Source organism: Amblyomma americanum, chromosome 11, assembly GCF_052857255.1.
Source record: "Amblyomma americanum isolate KBUSLIRL-KWMA chromosome 11, ASM5285725v1, whole genome shotgun sequence".
Taxonomy (NCBI): domain Eukaryota; kingdom Metazoa; phylum Arthropoda; class Arachnida; order Ixodida; family Ixodidae; genus Amblyomma; species Amblyomma americanum.
In genome coordinates, this window is record NC_135507.1 from 7,162,278 (window position 1) to 7,186,077 (window position 23,800).

General features: G+C 43.4%; 1 protein-coding gene across 1 annotated transcript; it reads left to right on the plus strand.

Moving 5' to 3' along the window:
- The first annotated feature begins 1,976 nt into the window (after positions 1 to 1,976).
- LOC144111240 (DEP domain-containing protein 1A-like) lies at positions 1,977 to 23,184 on the plus strand. Its single transcript, XM_077644463.1, has 12 exons — positions 1,977 to 2,170; positions 3,007 to 3,164; positions 5,344 to 5,448; positions 6,622 to 6,912; positions 7,638 to 7,768; positions 8,344 to 8,391; positions 8,938 to 9,084; positions 10,923 to 11,810; positions 13,539 to 13,702; positions 14,166 to 14,345; positions 19,069 to 19,221; positions 21,062 to 23,184. Exons 1-12 carry the CDS (start codon positions 2,129 to 2,131, stop codon positions 21,185 to 21,187), a joined length of 2,433 nt encoding a protein of 810 aa, XP_077500589.1. The 5' UTR covers positions 1,977 to 2,128; the 3' UTR covers positions 21,188 to 23,184.
- The last annotated feature ends 616 nt before the right edge of the window (positions 23,185 to 23,800 follow it).

Sequence of the window (23,800 nt, forward strand, 5' to 3'; positions counted from 1 at the left end):
AAATCTGGTTGTTATTCGGCGTCGTGTCCCGCCTCTCTCTTTGTCGCGTGCTGCGCTGCTCCCGTCACAAGATCATGCACCAACCAACCCAAATTTTTACCTTGTTAAAGCACATTTCATGTAAACAGGTAAGTCTGAATGGCCTAGCCAGCAAGCATTCACGCGAGTTGACAGATGTATTACACCACCTGTAACGTAAGCACGTGCCTGAAATTTGGCACATATGTGCGCTTAGATGCCTGAAGTCTGCAAGAAAAAGAAATAATTTTATTGAACCAGAGCCGAGAAATCTAGCATTAACCTGTTGGGGATGTCCCTGGGACGCACAACTTTTTGGACACGGCTAGTTGTGGGGACGTTTTTTGGACGTCTTCGGGAAAATGAGAACCTCCTGGGGACATTCGAAATGTCCTGATGGGATATTTTTGGGAGATTTTGAGGAGGTTTTGTGTTTGTTGGGGAAGACATATCGCAATCGAAACGAGACGGCACACGCCAAAGCCCGCGAGCTCGCGAACAGCGCCGGCGACCGTCGTCCATGGGACAACATCAAAGACTGCTTGACCAGCTTCAACGAAATTACCAAGGCCCTCTGCCTGGCCCACCGAACCTTCCCTCCGCCCAGCGACAAGCTGGACAGGGCACACGCGGAGGCCCTCAGCGCTCATGTACCCCAACCCGGAACGATACCACAGGCTCTACCCCGGCATATACCCGACAAATATATGCAAGGTCTGCCACATGGATATCGCCACTTTACGCATATGCTCCGGGACTGTAACAAAAACCCGCACGGTGCTAACTCCGGAACCGCAGTGGTGGTTGCGCAGCCGCAGCTTCGGTGACCAACTCTGGGCCGTCCAACAGGCCCGCGAGCTAGGCGACGGCGAGGCAACACCTCGACGTCCCCACGTGGGAGACTTAAGGCCCCGTCGGCGAAAGCTCTGCAGGACCTTAAATAAAGTTGTTACCAACCAACCCTCTACTACGGCACCTCTCTCTTCCTTTCTTCTTTCACTCCCTCCATTTTCCCTTCCCTTAAGGCGCGGTTCCGGAGTCCAACGATATATGAGACAGATACTGCGCCATTTCCTTTCCCCAAAAACCAATTATTATTATTATTATTATTATTATTATTATTATTATTATTATTATTATTATTATTATTATTATTATTATTATTATTGAGCCGCGTTCTTTTTCTTATTTGCCTTCATCATAATCTTTGCAGTTAAAAGAAATTGGTCATATTGCAAGAGAACAATTGCCGGCAGAAATTTGGCTTTGCAAACCCAGTTTCGACCACCTGGGGATCTTTAAAGTGCGATGTGAGTGCACGTTAAAGATCGATCCCAGATGGTCGAAATTATTCCGCAGCCCTCCACTATGGCACCTCTTTCTTCCTCTCTTTTATCACTCTATCCTTTATCCCATTCCTTACTGCGCGGTTCAGATGTCCGCCGATATGTGAGACAGACACTGCGCCATTTCCTTTCCCCCAAAAAACAATTTTTTTTTCTTCAGGGCAGCTGAAAGACCTACAGATGCATAGCGCAAAGAGGAACGCTCGCTCCAAGAGCCTGGAAGAGCAGTTCTTTTATCAGCGTTATGATGGTTTGCTCATCTCATTTTCGGCGGTTTGGCGTGCTACAACTGCAGCTGTGCTAGCTGTGCGCCTGCAGTGTTCTAAAAACCTTCTAGAACAATGTACTATTGCTGTGCGCCTGCAGAAAGCTTGCAGACGCCATTTCGACCGACACTCTCGGGCCCATTGTGTCTGTAGCGATGATTAAACTCGCTCATGAACTCGCCAAAAGCCATTTCACGTATTGCTACACAAAAAAATTCGTATATAATTTGGCCGCCAATAGTTATATTAAATATCTGTTTAATATTTTTTGTTATTTTTATATAATTGTTTCTTGTTGCTGTCCAATCAGCATCGAAGTTCAACCGTCTAACGGCGCCATGTTTTCGTTTTTGAACATGTGACTGGTCGCCGGCCGTTTTCAAACTGGCGTCGTCGCGTCGTTGTTTAAGCGGCGTGCGCTGTGCAAAAATGTTCGTGACAAGGTGACGTTAGTGGCTGCGCTTCTTGAAATAGTCTATTTTGTACGGAGAGACCACTATGGGTGACTCACGAGATCGCCAGTACAGAGCTACGAGGCTGGTATGTACGCAATCTGTGACCGTCATAACCGCTCGCGAAGCAATAGCGTTTCTTCTTAGCGTGCTCGCGTTCCACTGCTGCGACACTCTCTGCTCAGTTTGCTTTCAATTTTGCTCTCCCCCATGTATCGGTTGCAAACAAAAATTAGTACCTCAAAAGAAAATACGCTGTCGGTGCGGTGAAAGCCACGTACGGCGGCATCGAGGTCTGTGCAATGCGCAAAACTTGTTCTTGCCGAAAGTTGTGCAAGAACTCACAGAAGGCAGTTTTTTTTTTTTTAATGCAGTCAATCTTAGTGCTATGTCTAGTTGTTCTCTTTTCGTCTGCTGTGTCTGTTAGAACTTAATCTGAGGCTTGTTTCGCGTGTGTGATGTATGGTACCGTACTATTGGGCCGGATTCAAACGACAAGCTCTCCCGTGTTCTGTTCTTGAAGAATGTAGGACGACGTCTATGTATGCACCGACTGATGAATATAGACCTTGCAGGAACTATTTATGCTGCGCTAGTCAGGCTAGTTCCCCGCTACAGCTGAATGTGACAGGACAGAAAATTACGTTGTGATAAGCAGTATCCGCTTTTGATTCCGGCCTGATTACACCAAAAATTTCCCTGCATATAAATCTTTTGCTGTAAGTGTTCAAGGGTCGGTTGTGTTCACAATCTTTATCAGACACAGCAGGCGAAAAGAGAACTAGACATAGCACCAAGATTGCCTGCATTAAAAAAAAAAAAGCAGCCTTCTGTGAGTTCTTGCACAACTAAAAAAGTGGGTGTTTTTTTTTTTTTGTCTGATCATGTGCAGTTGTGAGGTCAACTTCTTTTGAAACTTTTCAGTGGAACAGTGTCATCAGGTCCTTCCGCGAGGGCATGCCCCGAGGCAAACACAGACGCCATATGAGGACATTTGACAACTGTTTCGTGGCCAGTGAAGCGATTTCATGGCTGCATGAGCACCTAAAGGGCGACCCAGACTTCGGACCGGGTGTTACAAGGTCTGCAAGTTTAACATTGACACGGGGCTCATTCATGAGTGTAAGGGGTTTATAATCAGTCATAGGGCCCATTAATGTGACCATCGGGATGACCACGACATGACCCCACCAGCCATGGGGCTGTTGACAGTGGGTTGATCGTGAGATGTGTGTGATGTCATTTCATGCAAGCGATGAATATCAGATCACGTTGGGAGGGGTCTGGTTACAACAGCTGATGCAAAAAACAATGTTCTTGAATCACTCTCCTGCATGGAGTCCATGGTAGAGAAAGGGCAGGCAGATGGTTTCTTGACACACACAAAGTGAACAATGGAGGGGAAAGCCTTGGGGTGCTTGCAAATGTTTTGACAAGAGGACTTGTCTTCATCATTGGCAGTGTTTAAATAGGGCCGTCACTCCGAGGAGGAAAGGCTGGTGAAAGGGAGGAGGGCGTGAAGTGGGAAGGGTGTTAGGATGGGGAGAGTGAATCTGGTCCTTAAGGGTGATGGAGTGGGTTCCAAGAGAAGGCAAGCGCAGCAGTAGGTGGCAGAAAGTTAGGTGGGCGAATGAGATCAGGAAGTTTGCTGGGATATGGTGGCCGCAGCTGGCAAAGGACAGGGTTAATTGGAGAGACATGGGAGAGGCCTTTGCCCTGCAGTGGGCATAGTCAGGCTGCTGCTGCTGCTGCTGATGATGATGATGATGCAAAACTGTGAAAAGAAATACGCCAGCTGAGCAGAAAGTAATCCGGGGGAGAGAGGAGGGTGGAGAGATAGCGAACATGGGCTTGAAGGGCTGTGTGTGTCCACACATGGGGAGTTGGCACAGGTGGCATTGTATGTCTGGGTGGGCTGGGTAGACTAGAACATGGTTGAGCAGTAAGACCAAAAGAAAAAAAAAGGAAAAGAAAAGTTATGCAGAGAAAGAGCGAAAGAAGAGTGAAGGGAGTGTGAAAGCAACGGGTTCCAGAGAAATGGTAGCAGGTGGTGCGGAGCTTAACTAAGGTAAAAGTGGATAAGAATAAATCATAATAAAAGAAAGGGAGGAACAAAAAGGCAGGAGGAGATGAAGGGTAACCAGGGGAATAAGGTGAATGAATCGATAAAGAGGCAATTAGCACAACTGAAAAAGTGGGTGCATTTTTTTTTGTCTGACCATGTGCAAGACCTTTTTAAAGATTTATGTCAGTGCTAGAATGTACCAGAGAGATTTGAAGTTTCCTTTGGAGATGCTGATCCCTGCTGGTTGTAAGGTTTTAAGTTTTTGGATTAGCAATGCCTATCTGTCATTGACAGTATCGCTGTAGTAGCAGTTTTCTGTTACAAATTTTGCAGTTAATACAGTTGTAGACACCTTGCATTTGTATACATCTGGACATTGTCTCAATGTTGCAACTTCACCTCATGTTTAATATTCCAAGTAGATCTTCGAGAAAATAAAGCAGTGTTTTGTGATGACATGAGCCAAGGACACCACTTTTTTATTTTTATGCCTGTTACAGTGACACTTCCTGCTCATAGTAAAGGCAGGCTTAGCCTTCAATCTAAATTAGGAGTTAGAGGTCTGAAGACTGATCTACTGGCATTTGCTCTTCACTTTTACAGTGTTATTAAGCAAATAAATTAGTTTAGCAAATGATTAAGCACAGTGGTTAAAGTTGGGGGGGGGGCTCCCTGGGGATCTCGGGCCCCCACCCCCAAGGATCTGAGACCACCCGTGCTAAAATGCACAGACTGCATGAATCCGAAGCAAGCCACCATTCTTTATTTTTTTCAGTGGTGATTGAAACATTTCTTCTCTCTCTATTTGAAAATTTCGCTGTGATTTTTGCTAAGAATTATTAACATGTTTTCCAACACCCAAGACTGAGAAAAATACAAAGTTAGCAGCACTACAAAAAGGGTGAAAAAAAAAAGGAAAACCTTTGCCCTCGCACCACGAGTCCAGAGCTGGTCGCCCAGCTCCAAGGCTAGACAGTAACAATGAGCACAGTGGCAGAGCACGAGGATCGAGACATAAACCTGTCTGTGACATAAACTGAGCAAGCAAAAACCTTTAAACATGATTTCTCACCTTCGTTTAAAGCAATGTGTAAAACATGTGCAGTAGTCAAACACATTCAATCTGCAGAAGTGTACGAATTAGAGCTCGTCTTCTGATGTTATGTCGATGTCTGCTCTTTTGGTTCACATTTCAGGTCTCAGACACTGCAACTTCTGCAGAAGTTCTTGGAAAACAGGGTCATAGAAGCTGTCCGCAGCAGTAAACACAAGATTATTCAAGATGACAAGCAACTGTACAGGTGTGATTCCTTAATGCACAACGTTCTCCATTAGTAGTTTGGGACAAAATGTTCTTTTGGATGCTGCAACCTTTCTTTTCTGTGGTTTTTTTTTTTTGTTCAAAGATAAAAGGACCCTAACTTGATTCATTAATAGCCTGTCAGTGTGGAACAGTTTAGAACTCCTTCAGCATAATTTAAGCTCTAGCAATTTAAGGCTGGAGAAGTTAGATTGGATTCATCTTAGACAAATTATGAGTGCTTTTTTGCTGCTTTCTGTTTATTTGAAAAACACCAATATTTAAATTCGCCTTGTAAAACACATTAAAAAAGCAATCAGCAGAAGGAGGAATGTTAAAAAGCTGCAGGATAAAGGGTCATAGGTTACACTGGAAAGGACAAAAACAAATAAAACCAGTGAAATAACTATAATCCCACTTGCTGCCTAGATATGCCATGTCCTTGCCACATAGTGCAGTTTATGGTTTGCATAGGCATGAATTTTCCTTTCTTCTGTGCATTGTTTTTTTGCCGTTGCTCCTTTTTTTAGCACTGCACGGTGTCTTTTTCTTTTTGCTTTTTACTTGTTTTACGAGGTGTACTGTACATTCTTGTGTTTTGCTCTTCTTCGAAGATCATACTTCGACCCACTTGCATCAGTGCTAACTACCGCTGGTGCATGTGTAGTTCCTTCTTGGTGTTTTACATTGCAGTGAATAGCGTCAAGGAATGTGGTATTTTCTCAGGGGTCTTCAAGCACGTGATAACTGTCTGTGTCGATTTGTCATGAATAACAAGTAATGGCCTTCATTTATATTGCTGCAGTCAAACATGCACAGTCGTGGTACTACATCACGGACACAACGCATACATCATTGCAGAAGCACCATAAGGAATGCTTGATTAGTGTTCAGCAAGCAATGATTTGTTAAATTTGAGCATGAACATTGGTAGGCCAATCCTGCCAAATATTTTTAACTTTAGAAAAACAGCATTTTTATGTGGATTTTTTTCTACCAAGTTTTGTCAAGAACCAAGGGAACAAAGTTTAGCATTCAACGATCACTTGTTGTCCCTAGTTATATTCTGCTGCACTATGCGCAGTTTTCATTTTGAACTGGCATGTTGTAAATATTTGCCATCTGAGGCTCCACTTTGGTCCAAGCACTCTTTGTGTTAACTTCTCTTTCGTAGGTTCACTGTCTGCTCACCTGCTAAGACACCCCCTTCTTCAAAGCTCCTCAGAAAAGCAGGAAGCGGTCGAACACCACTGTTGGCCCGGGAGAACCAGCCAAACTTTCCCCCCGAGGCACACCGTGTGTCAGCCAAGGCACTGGCGTCTTGGTTTGGCAGCAAGCCAGACAACAACAGACCTCTTGCAGCTGATGTTGTCAGGGGTATTTCTAATGATGAAACAGAGCAAGATGCGGGTCTTGTGACCCGGGAAGAGATTCAGCACATTTGGGAATCGGTGGTCATGGCAAGGTGCATCTTTTACTCACAACAGCATTGCCAGGAGAGGCTGCCTAATGACAAAAATAATTTGATTGTGCTGATGTCTAGAAGAAACATTCAGTGTGTCCTAAGGTAGTCTTCGTGCTGTAATGGAGTTGTCATATGCTGCATGTTGAAGCTTTAAAAGTGAATTCGGCACCTTTCGTGCTACCATAAACTGGTTATCAATCAATAATTCAATAGGTTATTCATTTCTTTGGTGGTACAGTGAGAAAAATTTACACAGGAGGAGGAGCTATGATTGGAAAGTGCATCAAGTGCTCCAAGAGCAAATAGTGCTGTGTAAAAAAAGTAAATGTAGTGTAAATGTGCCTCGTTTTTTATAGGTGAGATAATAGTTGTTCACTTTCTCAGGCTCCTCCTTAATTATTATTTTTTACATTACATACATAATATCAGGCCTGTATTGAAATATGTAATAAGTATATCCAATGCTGTGTTATTAATACGGTCGACCCTCGACAATTCGAACTCGAAGAGGACTGAAAATTTCTTTGAGTTATGTACTTTGAATTAAGGGAACATTTTTAGTGCGCTTGATGTGGACAGAATCAAAGCGTCAGTTTGAATGAAATGGCAGTTTGAGTTATTAGATTTTTACTGTACATATTACTAATTTATATTGTAATAAGTTAATGTGATTGGGAGAGGGGATCACTGGAAAGGTGTAGAATTCATTGATGTTTCACTCTCAGACTTAGGTGCCTTGTTGGAGAAGAAGCCACAGATGAAATCCTTGACAGTTTCCATGTATCCGGAGCATACATATTGCACAACATGTATCGGCTCAGCCGTAATGGTGTTGTCATTCTTCTTGACAAGTCAGGTGGGTATCTTGCTAGTTTTCATTCCGTGCTGTGTGTGTTAGGTTTCTTTTTCTGGAGACTTGTGTTTTGGTAAAAGGCCTCAAAGAGTAAGCTGTACTAGCAGGAGGCCAAGGCAGAATTTGGGAACATAAAGGAAGCACTCTTATGCAAATACATGTGGCATGTATAAGTGGGATGCATGTGAAGTTATGCTTAGCTACCCATATATAGATGTGCTTTGAGAGATTCCTAATAAGCCACATGCTGGAGGGATTACAAAAGCTTGAATTTTTGTTTTCCTTTTCATGATTCTTAAGCTTTTCAAAATCATTGTCTAATTTCCGGAAACAGTTGGGCACTGTGCTATGAAATGTAGATTGTTGCGAACAAAATGTACCATCACAGATTGGCTTGGAAGGTGCCAGCAATTATACTTTTAATTGGCATATACATGTTGTGTTTTTCTGCTTTTCACGCGATTGTTAAATTATTTGGGGTCGTTTTGTCAAAAAGGGAGTTAGGCTTTGGAATTGCTATTAAGTGCTCCCTGTTTCTCATTTTCTTACATATTGCTATGTTTGCTTTTGCCTTGCAGATGACCTGCCAAAATGGATAATCAATGCAATGAAATGCCTTATTCACTGTGAGTATTTGTTCTGCGTGATCGCAAGAACATGCAGTACTTGCTAAAATGCACGACGGTCTTTACACCACAACTGCTGTCAAGAGTAGGTGCTAGCTTGAAATATACCTATGTTGAGCGGAGCTTACCACCGTTTGATATTATGCAAGTGAAAACTTCACAATTGGTGGTGCAGTGCCTTCTGAGTGTATAAAAGAAACTTACCCATGTTTTATCTTACCTCATTGCTGTGAGTGGCCCTACAGCAGCACCGCTCTTTGGCCCCATCATTCGATGCAGAGTCCTTGTTTACTTTTGCATGCTGTCAGTTTAGTGTTGTTCCTTAGTAGTCTTCTTAGTTGCACCGTTTTGATCTTAAGTCTTGTATTGCTGTGTGCTTTATTTCTGATAAATTTTTTTTCTGAGACCTGCACAACTTTTCTTGCCTCATATACTGAATGCCCACAACTGTCTAAAATGACTGCCTAGGGATAGCATTGCGACCTGCTGCATACTTTCTTTTTTGTTGTCTTTTTCTTATATTCTTCTTTTCTCTCTTTTGTCCAGGGCCTCGAGCGTCGGGAGCTGGGAGTTGCCTGCCAAATTATCCTGGCTTCGAACTGGATGTGCTGAAAGTGGTTGGAGAGTTCTTCACCAGCCTCGGAACTGCCTTTGTCCCTCATCATGTTCTGAGGCTGTTCTATCATGCTTTCGGTAATCACTGCCTTCTGTGCCATTAATTGTTTACGCAGCCCTTTTTAGACTGTTTGACTTCTTTGTACATTTTTTGTTCCTTTACTTTGTTCTGTGAAAGAATGTCTGTTTGGCAGTTAATCAGGCTATGATTTTTTATATAGTGTATGACTCTTGTTAATAAGGGAAGTAGTAACTTATAAGTATCGAGCCATACAGCTACATGGGAAGCCTATACAGCTTTCCCAAATCTTAGCAGTTAAAGAAATCGTCCTAATCTTGGGCTGTGTTCTTTGATTGAAACCTGGTCTACCTTGAGGGATTCCTCTAAATAGCTTGGAGGTTTCTTTCACAGCGAGAGCTGTTAGGTGTCCATCCCTGGCTTGCGCGTCGTCGGCGTTGGCGTAACCAGCGGGTGCGTTAATGAGGCACTCACCTTATATCACTGTCAACGTGGTTCGCATAAGCCTACTAGTGGCTCTGTTTGGAACAGCCGCCTGCCAGTGCAGGGGTGCATCACTTGACCACTACACCAGCTGTCGTTTAATCTCTCGTTACATAGTCGTAACCGTCCTGTGAGTTTTTTTTATTGTCTAAATTGAATGGTTTTCGCATTACAAAACACTTAGAGCAGTATTCTAGCTGAAGTCTTTACTTTCTCTAATGTTTTCTGATGGCACTCCTGGCACAACACCTCGGTGCTGCAAAGGGCACTCATTGCGTGTCCCTGCTCTTATGTGTCCAGTCTGTGTTTTTTTGCGCTGTTACTTGAAGAAAAAAGGGTACTTGCTGTGGAGTATCTGGTTTATGGGGGGTTTAACATCCCAAAAAAACTCAGGCTATGAGGGACGCCGTAGTGAAGGGCTCCGGAAATTTCGTTTACCTGGGGTTCTAACGTGCACCGACATCGCACGGTACACGGGCCTCTAGAATTTCGCCTCCATCGAAATTCGACCACCGCAGCTGTGATCGAACCCGCGTCTTTTTTTGGGGGAGCAGCCGAGCGCCATAACCACTGAGCCACCGCGGCGGCTGTGGATTATCTGACTGGTTGCTTATTCTAATGTGCTGAGCACTGATTTTGGCCTAGAAAGTAAGAGTCGAAAGCCATGTCTATGATGAACAAGCTACGCTGCAATGGCAAAGTGAGAATCTTAATTGTCTAAAGGGTCAACTTAACTGCGAATGTGGTTTGTGAACAGCCAGCCATCTGACTGTTTTCTTAGTTCAGAATATGTCACCAAGAGAAATACAGTAATGTACAGTACTATCCTGGTGGGCAAAAGTGAGAGACCCACCCTCCTCCAAGTTGTGACCCGTGCCACTCTGAATGGGGGCACCACTTGACAAAGCACTTCAGGTGTCGAGAGTGGTCTCCAGCACCGGTCTTTGCATCAGAAGTGCTTTCTCGGGTGATGCCCCCACGTAAAGTGACACGGGTTGGAATTTGGAAATGGGGGTAGAGCATTTCTCTTAATTTTGCTCACAATGGTGCATCAATGCTTTGCGTAGTGCTGATAGTGTGTGATGGCTAGCGAAAAGAGCCATTGTAGCTTACTGAGTAATACAGACGCAAGGTTTTTCATCTCAACATTTTGTTTTTTTGACACTGACCTATTTGCTCTTATCATAAATTTTTAATTAAAAGTGTAGTCGCTTGTAGGTTGGCCAATTTTTTTTATTGAAACGTTTTAATTGAACAGATGCGGGCAGAATCCCCTTGGCACAGCATTTTTGCTTGGTGTTGGCATTATCTGGGATTAAAAACTTCATCCACTTAAATCGAGAAAACTCATCATTCTAATTTTGCTCCACACTGACAGGTGCTCATATAACAACTGCATTATTATTCACTGCAGGTCCTCTCATTGAAAGGTGCGCGCCATCAGAGGAACCTCCATCACCTGACGCATCTGTTGAAAACCTTCTTCACAGCATGTCCATCTTAGCCCAGCCGGTCGAGGCAGCAGAAAAAGCACAAATAGAAAAGCCAAGTCTACAGCCATCTGTTTCCGGACGGCGACTAGTCTTTCGAACTGACTTTGAGTCGGCCGAGCCCGTGACAACACTTGTCGACACTGTTGGACCCGTGGAGCGGGCATTCACTTTGAGTGCCGAAACAGCCAGCACAATTAGCTCGTGTAGTGGTGGTGGCGGTGGCTTTGCCCGGCCTTTGTCCCCAACCTACAGTGACAGTTACCGTGACTTCTACGACACCGGCCATGGCCTGGCAGACTTCAACTCTGGTTTTGACTCTGACAAGAAGCCCGTCGGGAGGCTACCACGAAGTTCATCTGTCGAAGATCTCAGAGATGCGAGGCACTTTGCCTGTGCAACAGTGTCGGCCCCCAAGGAGGCGCTTGTGCGGAGCACGGCATTGCTAAATGTCAGTGGGTTCTCAACGTTGAGGCAAATCAAGAGGGAACAGGAAGCAAAGAAAAACATCCAGCCTGGGGAGGGGTATGTGAACCTTGGGTATGGATCAAGTGGCAGCTTGAATGCAGACTGGCAGGTGGCATCGCAACGTTCAGCCGGAAGTGTCTCATACACAAATGTACCGGTTCACCTTGGTGCACAACCGTACTCCCGCGGTGGCTTTGTGCCAGACAACACTGTGACATGCTTGCGTTATGCCAAATCAAAGCCTAGTTGCGAAAGCCTGCCAGCGCTCGCGCACCCGATACCAGCCGAGTCTGGAAAGGCTGCGGGCCCTTTCTATGCCAGCATCTCTTCTTTGCGAACGAAAGGTAAGCATGTGTCTTGTAGTTTTATAAAATGTTTTATAAACGTTTCTTTTTGTAATTACATGCTTTCATTATGAAAATACGTAATAATGTCGTTATAAAACTGCTTAAAATGAGGTTTTGTAAATGTTTCGTTTTAGTTCTGTATCTATGTAGTTCTGTATCTATGTAGTTTCAATGGCATGTGGGTGGACCAAGGGGTAAAAATGACCATGAAAGGCACATCCCGTCTTATATGTGACCCCTGTCATTAAAGGAACACTGAGGACAACTCCATACAGCTTTTTTTCTTGGTAAAAGTCAATTCTAATGGTTTGATCTGCCTCGTATACAGGAGCCATGGGGTTCGATTCCCGGTGCTGTCAGGTGCACACTGGTTTTTCATCGAGTACAAGATGTCCCCAGGCCTCGTGCCCAGCTTTTCAGCGATGAAATGCTTAGGAAAGGGGATATTGGCTTACCCTCATTTCCAAGCTCTAAATCTGCCATTTGTTAAAAATTATGTTAATGTTTTTCCGGCAGCAAAACATACATTTATTGCTGAGAAAATTTGATTTAAAAATCTCCCCACTACCCGAGTTTATCTCACTACCATGGTGTTACTCGTGACATCATGACTGAAAGAGATTTGATGGTCAAGATTTTGAAGTGAATAGCATTGTAGCCTAGCTGCAGAAAATGTTTTTGACAAGCTGCAGTTCGCTTGTGAAAGTGGCCGGTGGTGGCAAAACCTGTATTTCTTTTCTGGCCTTTTCTAGCTGAAAGCAGCCCCATTTTTGGTGAAAGCAGTGTTTGTCATTAGAGCGCGGTAATCAATCGATACAGGCAAAGTTCAATTTGTCCTCAGTGTCCCTTTCAGAAAAGCAGCATACGTACAGTCAACCATCGTTAAACCGAACTCGAAAGTGCAAAAAAAAAAAATCTTAAAATTATGCAGAATTGAAATTAATGGGGGCATTTTTAATGCATCTGATGGTTACGAGACCAGAGTATCAGTTTGAATAAACCGGCAATTCGAATTAAGCCAGTTCAAATTTAAGAGGTCACTGTACAACGAAAATATTTGAATGAGTATCCTGCAAAGTAGTCTGAAGTGTGTTGAGCTTTGGTGCTCTGATCGATTTACAATAAGGATGCGAGAGAGCCCGAGGTCTGCTTAAAGGGAACAAAAGCAAGTTGTTGAATTGTAATATGTGAGAACCTCGCCTCAAGCTGAAGGCCTTTTTATTTTGTGTGCTGTTTTGCATACAACAATAGTTTGTTTTTGTTTTCTTTTTTATCACAGATCAGGGCAGGTAAAAATTGGCATTAATAGAGGAATCAGGATATAACGATTGTAAGGCATCGAAGTGTTGTTATATTTGCTTTTTTCTAGAATGCTTTTGATCCCTGTGCACTTTTTTAGAAGTAAAGTAGTGTTCAGGCAGTTCCGCTTTTGAACATAAATCTCTCACAAGTGCCATTCATTATGATGTGCTCTGCAGGTACATTATAGTCAAGTAAATTCGGTATATTTAGAATCTCAATGAAAAAGTGCAGCAATTGGCCTGTACCGACAAAGCGTCCACCTTGTATTGCACTTTGTTTTGTGTTCAGAAGCCTGAAAAGAAAGCTTCTCGCTTATAATCAAACAAATATTGTAAAGTTCCAGACTTTTGGTGACCACTCTTGATGTGCTTGCTGTGTGTGAAGTGCATATCCTTTTTTCCGTTTTGGCTTGGTCACTTGCAGAAAACGCTGAAGTCCTGCGACAGGCGGTGAAGGCGATGCAGGTTGCCTCCTTGCTGCTTCCGCCATGCAGACGGCGTTACCTTCACCTGCTGCTGCGTTTCATATACAAGACGTCGAAGAACGAAGCACTGACCCTTAGCCATGCGCACAGCAACATGGACTTGGTGTGTTACTATCCTTTTGTTGTGATAGCACTTAGTGTCACGTTTCCCGACTCTACAGTGTTGGCATAGAGAATGGGGGAGTGTGAGAGAAAGAGAAGGGGAAAGCTGAGTGTTGCTGCCTTCATCATCTTCATTGAAGTGTGACTGCTTTGCACGATCACTATAATTGGATGCCGCATGTGGTGAAGCTCCACCCATGATTATGACATCCCCACACTAATTCTTTGCAAAAAGAAAATAGTCTAATGTGAGTGCCAATCACATGACAATAATGTAAGTGCAAGAATTTCGATGCCCCTGACTTGTTGCATAGCGTGAAGCAAAAAAAGTTGATTTAGTTTATTGTTGTGATTGGTTAGCCTGTGGGTTCTTGCAGGATATGGCCTGCTGTTGCCATTTGCTTTTTCTTTAACCTGTGTCCTACTAATGAAATAAGATCAAATGATGTCCGCTGCTCTTGCAGTTGCTGAATGCCTTCGCTTGCGTCTTGCTAAGCACTGACGGCAGCTGTCTGGAGGCTACTCCTGAGGCGGCGCGGGAGCTTCTCGCCTTCCTGGTGAGGCACTGTGACCGCATCTTTGCTCCTCCGCGCGAGCTTCACCTGGAGGTTGAAGCTCGACTGGCCATTCTTCAACGGGAGAGGGTAAGGAGTGACCATAGGTGACCCTTGCAAACCGTTTAGCTGTGGCTTCTGCAAAGCCAGTTAAACGGTGCCTGGAGAGAGAGAGTCTGAATACAGCCCTAATGTTGTTGGATAGAGCAGTTGTGTTGATGGAGTGGGGTCTTTTCTGCCTCCTGGATGAGCAGATGTGCTCAGCAGCACTGCACCTTGTATTAGCAAGTGCACTGCACATTGGGATGCATCACTTAGGCTGGACAGGGCTAAATGACAAAAGGAAGGTTAATTTACAAAGGGTGACAATGACAGTTGGCAAGGCACATGAACAGTTTGAAGTAGTATTTCACAACGTATATTATTATACAAGTAAAGATGCTTCTTGGGAGGTTTTCTCCGAACTCGTAACCTTTTCTCAAGTTGAAGTGTTGCAAGTTAAGGTAAGCGAAAAGCACATTCAGCATGCAAGTTGTGGCATGGAGTGTGCTGGAGTGGCATGGATGGTGCATGGTTGGTGTGCTGGGTGTGCTACTAGTGACTTTTCACTACGGCGTCCCTCATAGCCCGAGTTGCTTTGGGACGTTAAACTTCCATAAACCAAACCAGCCACCATTGCAGAGACTAGTACACCAGTTCCAGACTTTCATTTGGCTTCGACGTCTTCCACTTTTCTATCATTTAACAAAATATTCACAGTGCAGAAGGCAGAAGTGATTGGACACCCCTTATACTTCAGTCAACATGTGTGCCATATGAATCTGTGTTTCATTTCATTGTTTGCGCAGAGTGAGTGAGTGGATGGGGCCATAAGATCTCAACTATCTTTCTAAACACAATGTGTTCTAGGGAAAATCATTCTGAGTCAAGCTTTCAAACATTCCATATGTGTCCTCAGTTTTATTACGGTGAAAACACATATTTTTTTTTTTCGATATTTTTCTTTGGATTCATCACTATTTACTCTTGATTATGTTCCTACGTACTTATTTTTTTCCGGTGTGTAAACCCTTGTAGGAGTAATATGTGTTCTGTATTTATGTATGACCTGGCAAGGTGGCAGTTCAGGTTTTAGGTGAAGTATACCTACATCTTTTTATGCAGAGCTCACATCTGTGAACTTATTTGGTGACAGACTGTGCAATGGTTGCTTGTTTTTAAGATGAGAACAGTGCGGCAATGACTGCTTTTCACATTTCACTCACTGCTTTATTGGGTGCACCCTATTGGAAGCGTTGAGGCAGAACTGCTCCAATATATTAAGGCCCTCTCCGGCATACTTCACGATGCCACGCAATGGAGCTCAACCTCTGCTGCGTCGCACCCCATCCCAAGCAGCACCGTCGTGTGTGAGGAGGCTTCACCGTGCAAACGGTGAATGGCACATGACAATGTGCAGTTCTGACGCATTGAAAGGACAAAACCGCACATATTGAAGCGAAGAAAACACCAGCGACGGGCCAGTCAGCATTCGAAACAGTGCATAGCTGGCTTCGGTTGGGCGGCTGATGCTAGCTGGTTGAGCTGCCGTCACTGCAATGTGGCGTGAAGCTCAGTAAAGCAAAACTGAAACTAATTGGTCGGACTGTTCTCAGAGACAGGGCAGTCTGTTTGTAGTTGCGCCTGCTGTTGTGTGCCTGTGAGAGGTATGTAAGTGACTCTGCAGCACGGAACTCAGGTTTGAGTCAGCCTATTTTGACTATCTTTTTCCAAGCCAGCCATATCTTAATGTAGCCCTCTTCGGGAGTTCGTTTGATTTAACTGGTCTGAGACCGAATATAGCATCCGAATTAGCAAACGTGCAACGCCATAGACTTGCATGGGCGCTGGCCAGGACCGAACCGGCGGTTCGAATTATCTGGATTTTCGAATTAACGGGGGTTGAATTAAAGGGTCCCTGAAAAGGGTGTTTGAGGTTAGCTATAAAATGCTCGCATTATGTAGAGTACAGACCAACGAGAGTTCATGCCGCGTACAAGACCTCAAAAGCGAGCCGATAATTTACAATACAATTTTTAAAACTGCCCGCTTCCGCTCCCAGTGGCAACCTGCAGTGCTATGCTTTTGCCCGAATCTGCGCTCGTTACGTCAGCAGCAGACTGCTAGCATTGGTTCACTCGCGTCGGCAGCCAGCGGAGGGGGCGAGTGCGAGGGGCCGACGAAGGAGCGCGGACATTTCAGCGTGCAAAAAGTGACGAGAGGAGAGGGAAAGGCACGAAGATGCGGAAATTCAAATTTTGACTACAGATAACTCAGCTTCTACGAAGTGCATCTAAAATATTCTTGCTGGAGGATATTTGTGAACCGGCGTCCTTTAGCATCCTAGGCAGACCGCATCTTTGTTGAGACCCCCTTCCACAACCCCTTTAAGGGTCTTTTACTGTACTTTTTGATTGTGGATGCAGGCAGTGCAAACAAGAGCTCTAGCTTTGACAGCATTGCACCTGATGTATGAAATGGAGTATAGTTGTAAGCACATTAGTGTGAGGAAGAAAGGACCAGCTAAAGTTTGTGCTTTTTTCCTTTAAGTTTCTAGTAGCAGTCATGTGTATCATATATATTGCTTTTTCTATACATATATAACTTTGTTTAATCTTCTGGTTGGTGCCATTGTCGAGTTCTTCCTTTTGTGCAGGAAATGGGTTTCATCACATAATTTTTTATTTTTTCTGTACTATTTTTCTTCATTTCTGTTCAAAATTTAGTCGAGTAATTTTTTAGTAATTTTTGTATGCGTCAGCATGCAGATATTTTAATTTCATACCAGCAGCATGAATAGTGCATGAGCTATGTTAGTGAACATCATAGAGCATGCTCTTTTTTTATTTTTTGCAATGCATTGCCATATCACAACTGTGCTTTTGTTGAGCTACATGAATGTGTCTGTCTGCATGTGTCTTTTTAATGCACCAGTGCCCTTGAATGCCATAGCGTGTTTCGTGCTTATGCTGTATTTTTAGGGAAGAATCATCTATGAAGGGGAAAAATTGCTTGTGCAGAGTTTTTTTGTTGCAACTATTATTTCATCATTTACCTTACCAATGTCGCAAAGAATCCTGAAGTTGTGTTCATAATGCTGTGTGTGCTGTAACGGCCCATAATAGTGGCCAGTGTACTTGAACCTGTGCTTGTTTATATGACATGTCGGTCCTACAAGTCATGATCACTGCGTATTGTATAAAGCAATAAATATCTATTTTTTATTTAACTACTTGTTAATTTTTATTTGATTTGGGCTTCGGTTGTTAGCACTGGGCTCCTCAGGTATTGAGGCACCCGCAGTAGCATATTCTAGACTGTTTGATTCAATAGCTTGCTGTGCTGTGATAGGAATTTGACCATAGTTTTTTTGCCTGCATTTCTCTCTACATGTGTGCTGTGGTGAAATTCTGGACATGACTGGAATTTTGCTGGTCATTCAATACATTGAAACTGCACACCACGCTTTTACAAGCAGTGCTTTTCCTAACAGTCACTTTTCACGCGCGGAGTGGAGACTGGTCGGCTGTGTGCCCTTGGGCAGTTGCTGGCAGCACTAACGCTGTGAAATTCTGTGACGAGGTGAACGTGAGCTGTGCTTAGAGGTTTGTCTTCGATCTCTTGTGCTCATTTTGCACGCCACATTGCTATCTTGCGGTGAAGATGACCTAACTAAAGCCTTGTGATGGCCCTTTCCTGGCGTGCTTCGCTGTCAAAGGAAGTGGGGAAATGGTACTTTAATATCAACGAGGGATTATTCTATTTTAGAGCACTGGACTAGACTTCTTATGTTAGGCAGTGGCTAGATTCAAAGACCCGCCCGCTGCAGCTTCTATGTGAAGTAGGTTAGGAGTAATAGCATTGCCTTAGTGACCAGTGCACTGCCAGCATGTCGGCAGATGGCATGTTGCTGCAAGAGCTATGTCACTAGCGTGGGTGCAGTGCACTCTTGCTTCTAGGTTACAGATTAGCTTATCTACCATCATTTTTGTATATATCGAACTGTTTCGAGGACCCCTTCGAGTTTGATATATCCAGGTTCGACTGTACTTGAAGTCAGTCCTGCACCTTGACATCGCATGCAGTGCGACATTGAATCCTCTATGAAGGGTAATATGGCTTGGTTAAGCACGTGTTATAAAGCTGCTTGCCTGATCACTGTATTCTGTTCTCTTGTCCTTTTTTAGCTTGCTAAAATTTCAACTCTCAGTACCTTCCAGGGGCCTAAATCGCTTATTACGTTTGACTCTGTTAAGCCAAGCTGTGCAATAGTTTGAAAAGGCATTACTACTTAATAATTACTTTTTTAGCTCCTTTGCCATCATGATTCTCTCGTCTTTTTGCCTTGATCAGCTGTCTGCATTCTGCAATAATTAGCTTGCTTATGGTTTATTTTTTCTAAATTAATCAAAATTAAGAATGAACAGTGGAGGCATCTGTTTGAATAGAATTTATTGCCTGGTATCAACAGCTGTGTATTGAAATTATTCCGTTTCAATAATTAACTGAAATTAATTGGCAAACTTCTAAGTAATTGCTGCAAGGGCTTAGGCATTGATCTTAGTCACAGGGAAGCCTCTGCAGCATTTCAGGTCTGGTGAAACTTGTGAAGGTGGCCTGTCGATAACACATCATGGTGCAGCGGTCAAGACTTGCGTAGCGAGGGCAGCCGTGGCAATTTGGATGCATGCCCGCTTTGCATGCTCCCACTTAACCTAACCTTGCCTGCCAGCACCTCAGACGGGGTGGTGAGACGGAACGCCTCTCTTTGCAGGAGGCCGGGCTCACCTACTGTCAGCAGGTGACGCGCGAGCAGTTTGAGGCACAGAAGCGGACGCACTCCGAGCAGGCCCTGATGGATCTTTTTGACGACATTCTTCGCGATCCCAGGATATCGGACAAGCAACGCAGTCTCAGGATGAAGCAGGTGTGGAGTGGTCCTGATCTTTTTTTGTGTGCGTGTGCCAGGTCATCCGAGCTGGACTGCTAAAATTTCAAATGTTTCTCTTTGGAACCTGCACAGAACTTCTGTTGTCAAATGCGAGACTACAGCCAAAGCCCCTACATTGCTTGCCTAGGTGTACAGAAAGCACTTTGGTGATCCAGTGTTCTTTCAGTCAGCTCCACCATGGTGGCTGAGTGGTTAGTGTGCTTGGCCGCTGAGCCCCAAGGTTTGATCCCGGCAGCTGCAGCTGCGTTTTGATTAAGGCAAAATGCAAGGCACCTGTGTACTGTTCAATGTCAGCGCATGCTAAAGAACCCCAGATGGTCAAAATTAATTCAGAGCCCTTTATTACAGCGTTCCTTATAGCCCTTGTCGCTTTGGAACGTGAAACCCCATATACCATACTTCATTTGTGGTTCGTCAAGAGCTTGTACTTTTCGTAGTCAGTATTGTGTTTTGAATCTGTGTTTCTTTATCATCTCTTTATCCTTGTTTATGCTGCTAATAGGTTCTTTTCATATTTTGGCACAACATTCACCGCATGTGAGTGCGGTAAGGTGTACTGATAACAGGGCTGATAACCACAGGCACCTGCTAACAATAGACAGTTCATGCTTGTATAGATCTCTGTATTAACATGAACGTTATCCCTGCTGGACTTCGGTGAAAATGTGTTTTGTGTATATAGTATTATCCGCACTTAGAGGAAACATTTATTTTGCCTTACAAATCTGACTAGGGCTCGTATGTTGATCTATACTCTTAACGACTATTTCTTCTCCAAGCAATGTCTGTCTACCGCATTGTAAAAGCCACATTTTCCTGGTTTGTTAGAAATATCGTTGCACTTATACTGACGCGTAAAAATTTGGTGTTCCCTTTGTTGGAGGACTGTAGTGTACATTACAAAAAACCCTTCAGTGACAGAGGAAGGTATGCTTGGCTCAACAAGTAGCTGGGATCGAACCAAGGGCACTGTCACTGCAAGGCTGGTGTCACAACTGTGCAATGCTAGCAAAAAGAAAAAGGTTTGATTGATAGACGTTGGGTCTATGGACTCAAATTTGTATGAAAAAGTAGCAAATCATTCGTGTTATGAACAATTTAAGCAGAACTTGAATTTTTTTGTGCCTTGGTTACAATAAGCTGGTACTGCACTGCTCATTCACTGCCGTGCTGATCACATTTTCTGGAACCATTGAAATCAGAGTCAAGTCAGTGGCATAGTTAAATGTCAAAAGAATAACTGGCCAAAAGCTGAGCTATGACTTGTTGCATACTGGTCATGTTTCCAGCTGCTGTGCTGTTGGTGAGGTTGCTCAGTTTTCTTTTTCAGGCACAAGCTGGGTAATTTAAATATGCTTTCAAGCTCGTCTATTTGTTTGATAGCTGTCATGACCTATATGTGACAGCATTATGCAGGAGATAGGAGTGCCTTCTGTAACATTGGTTGGCCGTATTATAAATTACTCAATGTGTTTGGCAGCCTACAGAAAAACAGCACTAAGTAGGTTAAATTTAGCGTCGCTGGTAGATAATGATATTTTTAAAACAACGAAAAGGAAAGCATAAACAGACAGCTAAAGTGAACTTGCAGTTTGTAATCCAAAGAGGCCCAGCCAGGCAAAGTCTTGCAAAGCATGAAAATGAGTAAACGTTTTTGCTATTCTGGCAGAAGCTACTGCCTTGGGTGGCTGCACCTGGCTCATAACAGGGCTGATCGGAAATCAATAGGAGAGGCCTTCATCCTGCAGTGGATTAAACCAGGCTGGTGATCATAATGCCTTAACCTTAGTCACTTGCTTGTACCTTTTTTCTGCAGTTCCGGCAAAACTACCCTGCTATCTACAGCAAGAAGACTTGTGATGAGAATGTTGCATCGACTTTCAAGAGGAACAGCCGCTCAAGGGCCACAGTGATTGGTTTGCTAAGAGGTCTCCGATTCTGAATTCTTAGGATCTCTCGTACAGAAAAGGAAGACGAAAAGCTTTCGTATGTGAATTGGTGGTTTCCTTTCATGATTTATTTTTATTATGCACAAATGTTGCTTTCGAATACTTGGCTTTGGTTGCAGCTTTATATGTACAGCTGATATTTTGCATCACGCGATACTTGGTCCAGACATTGCAAAATGTTGCATTTCACTAAGGTCACCAGTAGTACAATGCTCACTGAGAGGCATTTGATAATGCTTAAGCCTGTGTCTCTTGGTTGCTGCTCTAATTTTATTACCTTTTGTGTTGTTTGATATGAAAGAATATGCTTACAAAGATGTCTTCTTATCATTTTGTTTTTTGATAGGTGGTCTAAAAAAATGAAGAAAAAAAAATGTTAGTATGATTTAGCTCCTACGCTTATTAAGTAGCAGTGCTTGTTTGGACTTGGTAGGGATAAAAATCATCTAAAGTTCGCTGCATGTGCAAGTGTTCAGACTTATTCTTCAGTAAGCTCAATGCTGTGAAAGCTGGCAAGTGTAGAAGCAGATATTCTCTTGACCCAGCAGCTATTTTTGTCTCTCTGAAGCTTAAGCTACTGAAGAAAAGGAAATGTTATTATGAGCTTCGCTTTGCTCACTGTATGAAGTGACCTCATATGCAGTCCAGTCTGATATAACTTTGGTGTCCTAGCTGTGATTGTCTTCTGTCTATGCTCAGGCTAACCATTGCTTTCATTAAAAAATTAGTCTTGACTATCGTAGCTTAAATTTAAGTTCACTGCAAAGTGCGGATAGCATTGACCTTACAGTTTAAAACTAGTTTGTGTAAACATGCACTGCCGTATTTATACCTCTATGAACACGCAGCAGCCTAGAGCAGTTGGAAAGTTGGAATTTGCTTGTTACTGAAACTGGTAGCCAAGGATCAAAAGTTGCACTGTACCTCTTAATTTCAGAGTGTGCGTTCAAGTTACGAGAAAATGTAGCTTCTTTTGTGGTTTCTCTATTCTGAAAACTCCTTCTGCTGCCTGTGCTCTACTCTTTGTCGTAGTGTACTCAGGGATTTTGCATACATTTTTTTTAATCCAGTCATTTGTACCTTTGGCATTTTAAGGGGCTCTGAAACACTTGTGACGTTTTTTTTTTCCTTGTGTTTCTCTTAATTTTTCATCATTTTTGTGGCATTGTGAGAAATGCCGCCATTGCCGCCGTCTTGAACATGTGTAATGTTAAAAAAAAGATGGAAAAAGAGGAAAGCATGTCATGATAGGCTGAACAGTGGGAATATTGCACAAAAATGAGAGAAAGACGGGTTATGATTGGCCAAACATCAGGAATTCGCATGAAAAGGGAGAGAAAGATTAGTTATGATTGACCGAACAATGGGAATGTTGCATGAAAAGGAGGGGAGGCTGAATGGCTGAACATTGGGGATGTTATGCGAAAAGGAGAGAAAGGTGTGTTCTCACTAGTCGACCATCAGGAATATTGCACGTCCAAACCAGCCTCCATTCTTCATTCAGCATTACTGCTAGTTTTTAGAGGAGGGGGAAAAACTTGGGAAATGCTTCAGGGCCCCTTCAATGCAAAAGCTGTTCTGGGCAGCCCCCTCTGCCAAAGATCTGTTGGATGTGCCATACATCTGTGCTCAATGGACTACTTACTGCCAATAGCTGATATATTGTAGGTGTTTTTTAGAGCATTTTTTTAGAGTTTTGAACAAATGTGAAATTTTTTGGTGCTACAATGAGAAAAGCTATGTGCTTTTGATGACCTGCAATTCTCTTCAGTCAGCATTCAGTATTACGTGTGAGCACGCTCTACTGACAGAAAAAAAAAAAAGCACTAGTCACATGTATACAACTTTAGCTTTGAATACAGAGCACTTTATCGATGAAGAGTTGAATGTTTGTAAGATGCTCTCTTAGGGCCGTTGTGTACTGTCGTTGTGTACTGTCAGATACTGTGTTCTCATTCGTGTCTAATAAAGGCAACATTGTATAACTTTCTTCATGAACTTTTTTTGTGGTTGCTTGGGAGGGAGAGAAAGATTGGTGTGGAATTGGTAGGCAACTAACTAGCCATTATGTGGAGTCACTAAGATATTTATTGTAAGTGGACGCTGAAGTCTCACTTTCATCAACTTGTTTTTAAGAACTCATGCTGTCACAACCCTCGAGCTTTGGTACTGGCATGATGATAAGTAGTAGGATAGCTCAAGTTCAGTATTTTGCTTTTCAGTAAGGTAACAAACATGACGAAGTCATTCATGTAGATGTGCTGCCCCTGTGTTGATGTCTTCTGCTAGCCATTGTCCTATATGTCCTTCATAACAACTTTGCCCGACTACGGAGCCGAAGCATGTCCTCTCTTCCTACACCGCGGAATGTAGTACTCTCTTACAAAAACAGTTTTCTTGATTACAAAGAACTTGCTTGGCACGTATTATTACAAGAAGGTTCTACAGATGGTGCCAGTTACGCCGGCAACAAATTAAAACTGCCACAGAGAGAGCAACTTGTCAGACGGCCAAACTATTTGGTGGAATGGCAGTTACGAATGCTGTGCCCCTGTAGCCTTGCCGTCATTGCCAAGAAAAGCTTTCACCGAGTATAGTTTATTGCG

Excerpts from the sequence above, each read along its gene's own strand:
- LOC144111240 (XM_077644463.1), top strand. The coding sequence starts at position 2,129 with ATGGGTGACTCACGAGATCGCCAGTACAGAGCTACGAGGCTG. Across the intron at positions 2,171-3,006 it reads AGTACAGAGCTACGAGGCTG|TGGAACAGTGTCATCAGGTC; the intron begins GTATGTACGCAA and ends GAAACTTTTCAG. Across the intron at positions 14,346-19,068 it reads CCATTCTTCAACGGGAGAGG|GAGGCCGGGCTCACCTACTG; the intron begins GTAAGGAGTGAC and ends CTCTCTTTGCAG.